The 10,642-nt window shown below is 42.5% G+C and overlaps 1 protein-coding gene across 1 annotated transcript; it reads left to right on the forward strand.

Moving 5' to 3' along the window:
* Positions 1-10,152, forward strand: LOC115191442 (tripartite motif-containing protein 16-like; the record flags this gene model as incomplete). The annotated part of the gene is made up of 6 exons (XM_029749293.1): positions 1-718; positions 1,137-1,232; positions 8,592-8,825; positions 9,138-9,297; positions 9,423-9,482; positions 9,719-10,152. Coding segments are annotated over exons 1-6 (1,581 nt in total), but the record flags the coding sequence as incomplete, so codon positions are not given.
* Positions 10,153-10,642: the final 490 nt, after the last annotated feature.

The following is a 10,642-nucleotide window of genomic DNA, read 5'->3' on the forward strand; positions in this document are numbered from 1 at the left end:
AACCCCAGCCCTCTGGCAGAACCAGGAAGTCCCTCCCCCTTCCACAAACTCTCTTCTGAGGAAACGAAACTGATCTGAGTCTCTGTGTCGTCTGTCTGTGTGAGAGTGAACAACCGTCCAAATGGCTCAACAGGGAGTTCCGCTGGACCAGGACCAGTTCTGTTGTTCTGTCTGTCTGGATCTACTGAAGGAGCCAGTGGTTATTCCCTGTGGACACAGTTACTGTAGGAGCTGTATTGAGGGCTACTGGGATCAGGATGTTCTGAAAGGGGTCTATAGCTGTCCTCAGTGCAGAGAGACCTTCACTCCAAGGCCTAATCTGAGGAAAAATAACATGTTGGCTGAGGTGGTGGAGAAACTGAAGAAGACAGGACTCCAGGCTGCTCCCCCTCCTGCTCTGTGCTATGCTGGACCTGGAGATGTGGTGTGTGATGTCTGCACTGGGACCAGAAAGCAGAAAGCCCTCATGTCCTGTCTGGCATGTCTGGCCTCTTACTGTGAGACTCACCTCCAATCTCACAATGAATCTCCTGCTTTCAAGAAGCACAAGCTGGTCAAAGCCACCGCACAACTACAGGAGAAGATCTGCTCTCATCATGACAAACTGCTGGAGGTTTACTGTCGTACCGATCAGCAGTGTATCTGTCTGCTGTGTGTGATAGATGAACATAAAGGCCATGATACAGTGTCAGCTGCAGCAGAGAGGACTGAGAAACAGGTAAGACCAGAACAACTTGTTGGTGACTGTCTGATAAACAAAGAATTAAAGATACAGTAGGAACTAAGGCCGTTTGAATATGAGATCATTCAAATGAAATGGATCCACAAATATGAACACAAACCTTGAGTATATAGATATGTTAACCCAGATTCTCCAAATGTATCACCATTTTCTAAAGTCAAACACTATTATCATTCTGAATGGCCTTTTATGAATCCAAAGATCAGTCTCAACCCCTTAAAACATGTAGGTTGTAAAACTATAATCATTCACATAGCAACATAATATCATATTGTAAAGGGACTTCCTCAGGATTGTAGACCTTCCTCTCTATGGGTCCTATGTCACATTACTATACTATTGATCTACTGGACAAATAAAGCGTGATAGCTCATTGAAGAGTGATTCTCCACAGAGGCAGCTGGGGATGAGTCAGCAGAAGGTCCAGCAGAGATTCCAGGAGAGAGAGAAGAGGCTGAAGGAGTTCCAACAGGCTGTGGAGTCTCTCAAGGTGAGTATTGTTGACCAGAGGAGACACCATTTCACTTCTCTCCTCCAGTCAGAGAGAGAGAGAGAGAGAGAGAGAGAGAGAGAGAGAGAGAGAGAGAGAGAGAGAGAGAGAGAGAGAGAGAGAGAGAGGGGACCTTCTCCAATCCCATTATGTCTGGACCCCTATGAGACTGCTTAATGTAACTGATGGGATATGATATGAACCCAGGTCTACCGTTGGATAAACCAACATCTTGACCATTACACCAAGAGAACATTCCCTATTGGGCCGACACTGATTTAGAAGTCGCAGGCGGGGCTACCTCATCACATAACCATGAGTAACCATGACTGACTCATGTCCCCTATACATTAACATGGAGCTCTCTCTCTCTCTCTCTCTCTTTCTCAATTCAATTCAAAGGTCTTTATTGACATGGGAAACATATGTTTACACTGCCAAAGCAAGTGAAATAGATAATTAACAAAAGTGAAATTAACAACCAGAAATGAACAGTATACATTACACTCACAAAAGTTTCAATGGAATAGAGACATTTCAAATGTTATAATTCAAGAGCAAACAGAGAGAGCCGTGCGCCAGACTGAGTTCTGGAGGTGAAATGGAAATGAATGTGGGAGAGTTAAGTGAGGTAGAAGGTGTGGTGAAGAGCTCAGAACCAGAGCCTGGCATCAATGGACATGATAAAGAAGAATCTGGTGCAGTAGGAGTTACATTTTTGGAGAAAGTGGATCCATACCTTTTGGCAGATCCATTTGTGGTTTCAGGGTGGGTGGGAAAGGAGTTGGGTGCCGTTGAATCAGTGAAGCTAACCTGTAGTGGACTTGTGATATTTGTTTGTGTTTCTTCTGACCAGAGGGAGTGGTCGCTCCGTGTCACGCAACTTGGGTCAAGTTCTGTTTCTTGCTTTGCTCTCAGGAACAGGACACCATAGAAAGGAGTGGCAGGTACTAAGTTTATGGTCATGTTGCAGCAGTTTGTAGGAGGGAGATTCCAAGATGTGGGAAGTGTGCAGGAGGTCATGGGATAGAGGATTGTGTAGTTTCGGTGGATAAGGTTGGGTGTGTCAACTTTAGTGGTGTCCATGTTGCTGGGGATTGGAAGTGTCCGGTGAGAGAGAGGTAGGTTGAGGTGGCTAGCGTCAGAGTAATGCAGAAGGTGTCGTATGCTGAGGCAGTGAAGAAAGTAGAGGAGGATGGGTCAAGGCTGAGGGATCCTGAGAGGATCCCTGTGAGTAGTAGATCTGTGACAGCACAGAGGAATTGGCCAACGAGTGATATATGCTTCAGTAAGGTTGGCTTCTTAGAGTTCAAAGCAATGGTTATCAACTGTACCTCAGAAATGGAACGTAAATCACAGACAATAGATGTTGTGTTGGCAGCTGCAGAGAAGTATTTGGTCATATGAGATTTGACTTCAGAAGAGTTCCAGGGTGTGTTGAGTGGTGGTGTCCCGTCCTCCCAGGTCGTTGGCATGGTGCAGTAGCAGATAGGGTCAAAGTAGTGGAATGGGGTAGTGGGTTTTTAATGAGTGTAGGGTTAGTTTGAAGGGTGTTTTTTTATTTGAAAAAATATGAAATGTTCCTTTTCCCATTTTGTATGACAAAGTAAAGTAGATTTATATTATAGTCCAGTTGGGGGCAGTAATACAACATATTGGATGCCAACCACTGTTAAACTCCAAAGAAGAAGAAACGTTAAACTATGTCTATGTACAGTGTTGTAACGATGTCTCAATCTCTCATTCCATCACTCTCGTGGTAGTTGGTTGTGTGGGTCTCGTTATGAATGGGGTGCTGACAGACAATCGTTGATGGATATTTACAGAGCTCTGATCAGGACAACAATTGATTACGGGTGTATAGTTTATGGAACAGCGGCAAAGACTTAAGCTGGACAGAATCCAGTATATAGCTTTAAGGATATGTATTGGTGCATTTAAATCAACATCTGTATGTGTCTTACTAGTGGAGGCAGGTGAGATGCCTTTGGGTATACGGCGTAATAAATTGTCATTATCTTATTGGGTTGCAAGGCTGTGAGGTTGAGCATCCCTCTGCTACTGTTCTAGATGACTGTTGGGAATATACTAGTAGACAAGGCAGTGGTTTCGGTTGGACAGTTGTAGGTATCAATGTTATTATGGAGAAATGAGAGAATGGGTGTAGTAGTGAGATTCTGCTGGGTCCCAGCACATTCAGGTGTGGAAGGGAATGAAATTGTAGACCAGTTATCTAAAACAGCTTTAAAACAAGATATAATATATATTAATGTTCCACTGGGTAGAGGTGAGGACAAATGTAAGATCAGAGACATTTTGATAGATGTGTGGCAGAATAGATGGGACTCTGAGCACAAGGGACGGCATTTATATGTCCTCTAAAGGTAGGTGGACCAAGGTTCAAAGGTCAGATTAGGAAGGAAGAGGTGGTGTTTACTCGATTGTGTGTAGGACATTGTACATTGAACTGGTCCTTACATCTGGTTGGCAGCATGTGAATGGTTTGTGTCTGGAGGGTATTGTCAATGAAACGGTGGAGCATGTGTTGTTATATTGTTGTAAGGATGTTGAAGAGAGGGAAAGATTGAAGTGTAGGGTCATTGAGGTTGGATGGGGTTGGGGGGGTTTGGAAGGGATTTGGGGGATGGGGGAGGGTCTATTAGAAGTTAGTAGGACTCTTTTTTATTTTCTCAGAAGTACTGAGTTAGGTAGGAGGATATAGAAATGGTGTAAACCGTGATTGAACACACTCCAGCACAGTAGGTGGCGCCATGCACCTTTAACGTTGGTTTGCGGACCACCATTATATCATAGAAGAAGAAGGTGTTGTGTGAGGGTTTTGTGGTTCTTGAGGAGGGGTACTATTCTTTTTTTGCATTTTTTCAAAAAAAAAAAATTCTAGTTCTTTAGGGTTTATTTTTTAGAACCCAATGATCCGTGTCAACATCATCAATATACAGCTTCCGTCCCTCTCCTCGCCCCAACCTTGAACCAGGGACCCTCTGCACACATCAGCAACTGACACCCCACGCATCGTTACCCATCGCGCCACAAAAGCCGAGGACCTTGCAGAGCCATCACATCAAGGTCTCAGAGCGAGTGACGTCACCGATTGAAACGCTATTAGCGCGCACCACCGCTAACTAACTAGCCATTTCACATCGGTTACACCAGCAATTGGCGTGGGATAGGTGGGGCAGGTTTGAGACTGATCTCTCGAATTAAATACACTTTATTTCTCAGCTGCCTCATCAATGTCTTTACGTGAATTAATAACTTTTAATTGGAAAAATATTTCCAATAGATGGCAGCATAAGACCACGAAGCATCAGTTATAGGCTACAAGCAGCAATATGATTGACATAAAATAGCATGCAACCAAAGACTATATGTCCCATGATTTTCTAAAATGGTCACTCATTACTTTACAGTTAGCTATATATCTCTTGTTAGTCCTGTGTTGCTTTTGGGTGATCAAAACAATATTAACTATAGCAGGTATTGAACCCTGGTCAAATAACCACTAGTCAGATGTGCTGACCTCAACCCTAGTAAACATGCATTATAACATTTTTACATTTTAGTCACTTAGCAGACGCTCTTATCCAGAGCTACTTACAGTAGTGAATGCATACATTTAATTTTCATTTCCTACATTAAAAAAAAAAATAATAATCATAGTGGCCCTGTGGGAATCGAACCCACAAACCTGGCAAACACCATGCGTCGCAAACACCATGCTCTACCAACTGAGCTACAGGGAAAATTAACATGTCATATTGGGAGTAAACAGCCTCGGAATAGAAAAGACGATGCATCTTCCAGCCCGACAATAAATGACATCATGCAGCCCTCACGGTTAGTAAATGTACCTCAACATGCCCCTCTCTTGTGGGAGAAGGCAGAGTGCTCGCTGCTCGCAGACGGAACAAGCTTTTGGAGGGGCTTGTTGAGTTGAATACTTGTACTTGACCTAAACTAATCTGAACTGTTTTATGCTACCATCTATTGGAATTATTTAGCATTACCAGCAGTACTGAATAAAGTGTATATCCTTACTAAAGTAGTAATTACTCAGAATTGCAAAACATAAAGTGTTAGAGTCCATTTTATCACTAACAGCCATAAAATAACCATTTATAGCATAATGAAACTGACATAAACCAAAAACATCATACATTTAGTTAATTATATTAAAATGTATATATTTAAATGGGTGACATTATCTGCCAAAGTAAAACTCCCTTAATTAAGCGCTCGTCCCGCATGCGGGATCAACATCCAGTGAAAAATCATATCGCCATATTCATGACCGAACCATAACAAAATTTTATATATTTTTTCTTCTCAAACATAGGACTATTTTATACCGTTTTATATATACACCTCTCCTGAATCGAACCACGTTGTCCGATTTCAAAAAGGCTTTACAGCAAAAGCAAAACATTACATTATGTTAGAGGTGTACATCGTCAAAGTAGCCACATCGCCATTTTCCGACCAAACACATGCGTCACAAATAACCAAAACACAGCTAAATGCAGCACTAACCTTTGGCAATCTTCATCAGATGACACTCCTACGACATCATGTTACACAATACATGCATTCTTTTGTTCAATAAAGTTCATATTTATATATAAAAACAGCATTTTACATCGGCGCGTGACGTTGAGAAAATATTTTCCCTCAAATGCATCCGGTGAATTAGCGCTACAATTTACTAAATTACTATTCGAAAACATTTTAAAATGTAATATTGTCATTCAAAGAATTATAGATTAACATCTCGTGAATGCATCCGCATTGCCAGATTTAAAAATAACTTTACTGGGAAATCACACTTTGCAATAAAAGGGGATGCTATGCTCAGAAAAATAGGCTAGGCAATACAGGTTAGCGCCATGTTGGAACAATCTAATATCAAATATACTCTTGTATACTATTGTAAATATTCCCTTACCTTTGATTATCTTCATCAGAAGGCACTTCCAGGCATCCCAGGTCCACAACAAATGTAGTTTTGTTCAAAAAAGTTAATAATTTATATCCCAATAGCTTCTTCTTTTTAGCGCGTTCCGAAGGCTACTCAAAATGTACCGTAGTGCGCGGGACCTGTCGTCACGAATGTGCAAAAAATTTATATTTAAGTTTGTTCAAACGTTGTATAACATAAATCTTTAGGGCCTTTTTCAACCAGAGCTTCAATAATATTCAAGGGACACGATTGCATTGTCTTACTAAATGTTTCGAAAGGGGAGGGTAGCCAGGGGCGCCCGCATCATAATTGTAATGGCCCTCCCCCTGTGACCAAGTTCCAAAGCCTCTCTTTGGGTCAGTTTGTACCATAGAAGACTCAAACCACTTTGTAAAGACTGGTGACATCTAGTGGAATCCTTAGGAAGTTAATCCTAACTCACTGTGTGTTTTATAGGCAAAGTGCTGAAGGTGAGTCCACAAATCAGACTTCCACTTTCTGTTAGGATCTGTCTCGGGGTTTTGACTGCCATATGAATTCTGTTATACTCACAGACACCATTCAAACAGTTTTAGAAACTTTAGGGTGTTTTCTATCCACAGCTACTAATTATATGCATATCGTAGCTTCTGAGTTTGAGTAGGAGGCTGTTTAAAATGGGCACGTATTTTTTTCAAAATTCGCTGTAGCGCCCCCTATCCTTAACGTGCGTTAAGAGGTTTTAACATATAAACACAGACACTGGACACAGACACTGAAAATGAGCTTTTTTAATATTAATCTGGTAGCTCTCAAAAGAGACTTTGCTTTGCTGAGCAGTTTTCAGGAGTGTGCTGCCTGCCTGCCTTCAGAGGAGTCTGTCTGTGAATAATGAAAAGTTAATAAGTTACATTTTAAATGTAATCTTTATTTAACTAGTTAAGAACAAATTCTTATTTTCAATGATGGCCTACCAGGGAACAATAGGTTAACTGCCTTGTTCAGGGGCAGAACGACAGATTTATACCTTGTCAGCTCAGGGATTCAATCCAGCAACCTTTCAGTTACTGGCACAAAGCTCTAACCACTAGGCTACCTGCTGCCCGGCCAAACGCTCTAACCACTAGGCTACCTGCTGCCCGGCCAAACGCTCTAACCACTAGACTACCTGCTGACCTTTCACAGAGGCCTAGTTTAAATTTATATGTGAGTCATTTAGCAGACACTCTTATCCAGAGCCACTAGGGTTAAGAGCCCAAATCTGCCTAAAAAAGGCGATTTACAGATTTTTGACCTAGTCTGCTCGGGGATTCGAACCAGCCACCTTTCAATTACTGCCCAACGTTCTTAACCACTAGATTACAAACCACTAAATGTTAAACACAAAGTGAAATGGTAGTAGATAAATGGTAAGCTGGTTAAATAAAAGCCTGCTGTTATAACTTTCAGACTGCCATTGTTTTGGGGAAATAGGGACATGTCTATTTCTCCAATTATCTCTAATAGATGTATTTATTTTAATGGTTTGAAGTTCTACACCATTTTAATCAGGATAACTTATTATTTCTAATGATGTAAGTTTAAGCAGCTTAGTTATGGTATGTCTGTTTATTTCACTAAATATCTCACAATGTGTAAATTTAGATGTTTTCATGTCGGACACCATTTTAATTAGGAGAATCTCCTCTTTCTAATGACATAAGGTTGGGCAGCGTCCTCTGCTGTCATCGATCACTAGACCAGAAATAGTCAGAAGTTGCCCGTTTTTTCCTACTTCCAGGTAATGCAGACATAAACACACTTGGCACCATCGAGGTGCGGATGTTTACTTTCTACACCAGTTGTTATTTTTCAGTTTGGTCCTAAGAACAGGTTTTAGTGGTCAAATAAAAAGGTGTAATTTTTTGGTGCCATTTAGGGGAAATGGAATTCTAAGGATCATCCCAGTCAGAAGAGGCTCTGTGAAGGTTCGTTTCAATTCATTTGCTATGGCCTCGCTAGTGTTCCAGCTCAGACAACGTTCTTTGGCCGTTTTGACTCGTTCTATTGTCCAGCCTACTAGGACTCAGGGGACAGAGGCTGGGTCTAGCTCTGCTACGGGGCAGGCTACTGGAGGGGGGACCAGGAGGGAGGAGAGTAGAGCAGGGCCAAGCGGTGTTCTGTACCTGCCTGTCCAGGAGGGGGGACAAGGCCTGGTGGACATGGAGAGCAGGGTGGCATCGTTCTGACTCAATGAGGTGCAAAGGCTACTGTACATACTGTCTCTCTCTCTCTCTCTGTCTCTGTCTCTCTCTGTCTCTCTCTCTCTGTCTCTCTCTCTCTGTCTCTCTCTCTCTGTCTCTCTGTCTCTCTCCCTCTGTCTCTCTCTCTCTGTCTCTCTCTCTCTGTCTCTCTCTCAACAGCGCTCTGCACAGGCAGCAGTGGAGGACAGTGATCAGATCTTTACTGAGCTGATTCGCTCCATTGAGAGAAGGAGCTCTCAGGTGAAGGAGCTGATCAGAGCCCAAGAGAAGGCTCAAGTGAGTCAAGCTGAAGGACTCCTGGAGCAACTGAAGCAGGAGATAGCTGAGCTGAGGAAGAGAAGCACTGAGCTGGAGCAGCTCTCACACACAGAGGATCACATCCATGTCCTCCAGGTAACTAAACTGCCTTGTTACATGTGATATGAAATTAACTTAATGTGAAACTATTCATTTCAATCATTATGCTGTCCTGTCTGTCTCTCTGTCCCTGTCTCTCCCTCTGTCTGTCCGTCCCTCTCCCTCTCTCTGTCCGCCCCCTCTCTCTCTGTCCGCCCTCTCTCTCTTTGTCCGTCCCTCTCTCTCTGTCCGTCTCTCTCTCTCTCGTTGTCCCTCTCTCTCTCTATCCGTCCCTCTCTCTCTCTCTCTGTCCCTCTCTCCCTCTCTGTGTGTCTCACTCCCTCCCTCGGTCTCTCTCTCTCTCTCCAGAGTTATCAGTCTCTCTCCAGTATCATTGTGTCTTCAGACTTACCCAGCATCGTTGTCTGTCCTCTTCAGTACTTTGGAGATGTGAGTAAGACTGTGTCTGAACTGAGAGAGAAACTAGAAGACTTCCTTAAAGGAGAATGGACCAAGATATCCACTACAGGTGTGTTGAAAACAATAAGAACATCAACTTTAGACCATTGAAAGTTCCCTACTAGTCATATACATTTGGAATATGGTATGATGATAACATTCCCTCTCTCTGTCAATGTATTTGTGTGTCTGTAGTGAATATAGTGGAGGTTGTACTGCCTCCAGAGCCCAAGACCAGAGAACAGTTGTTACAATGTGAGTCTCTTTTTTGTGAAGTAACTAACAGTCTCTTTTTACTGACACTCCTAACAATCCCTCTAGAAATATATAGCAATAGTAGATCTAATCAAAGACTAGGTATCTATCTGACTCCTCATATTTCTCTGATTTGATCTCTGCTGTGCTCTAATTAAAGACAGGGTAGATACAGTATCTGACTTAACTTGTTGTTCTGACTCCCCTCATTGGTCTCTGCTCTGCTCTTCTCCCAGATTCCTGTCAGCTCACACTGGACCCAAACACAGCATACACACGCCTCTCTCTGTCTGAAGGGAACAGAAAGGTGACCTGTACAGACCAAGACCAACCATATCCTGACCATCCAGACAGATTCACCAACCAGTGGCAGGTTCTGTGTAGAGAGGGTCTGTCTGGACGCTGTTACTGGGAGGTGGAGTGGAGTGGGGAGTGGGTTGAAACAGCAGTCTCCTATAAAGACATTAGCAGAACAGAGTCAGATACTGAATTTGGATACAATAACAAGTCCTGGAGTTTACAGTACTATAGTGGTGGTTATTGGTTCAGACACAATAATGTTGAGACTAAAGTATCAGACCCTCAGTCCTCCAGAGTAGGAGTGTACCTGGATCACAAGGCAGGTACTCTGTCCTTCTACAGTGTCTCTGACTCAATGACCCTCCTCCACAGAGTCCAGACCACATTCACTCAGCCCCTCTATCCTGGGTTTTATGTCGATGGTACTGCTGAGCTGGTTAAACTGTAGTAGGGTCCACATAGATACTAGTCATGCTGGTGTAGTCTATAGCTGAGCTGGTTAAACTGTAGTAGGGTCCACATAGATACTAGTCATGCTGGTGGTGATGGTACCCAGAAGTGATGATTCATTCTGCTTTGTTTTATGTACAATGATTTAACTGATTTGATCTTCAGATGTTCTGAATTAAAATTCAATACTTTCATTTTGATTTGTACATATATATCTTCACTTCGATTTTTTTCTGACTGATTTGAATTTAACCTCTCTCGGGTATGTGGGACGAAATCAGTGGAATCGTGTGGCGAGATATTCAAAAACCTTAAAAAAGCTATTACTTCAATTTCTCAAACATATGACTATTTTACACCATTTTAAACACAAGACTCTCATTATTAACACCTACTGACGACGCATTCAG

Source organism: Salmo trutta, chromosome 4, assembly GCF_901001165.1.
Source record: "Salmo trutta chromosome 4, fSalTru1.1, whole genome shotgun sequence".
In the NCBI taxonomy this organism is placed as follows: Eukaryota; Metazoa; Chordata; class Actinopteri; order Salmoniformes; family Salmonidae; genus Salmo; species Salmo trutta.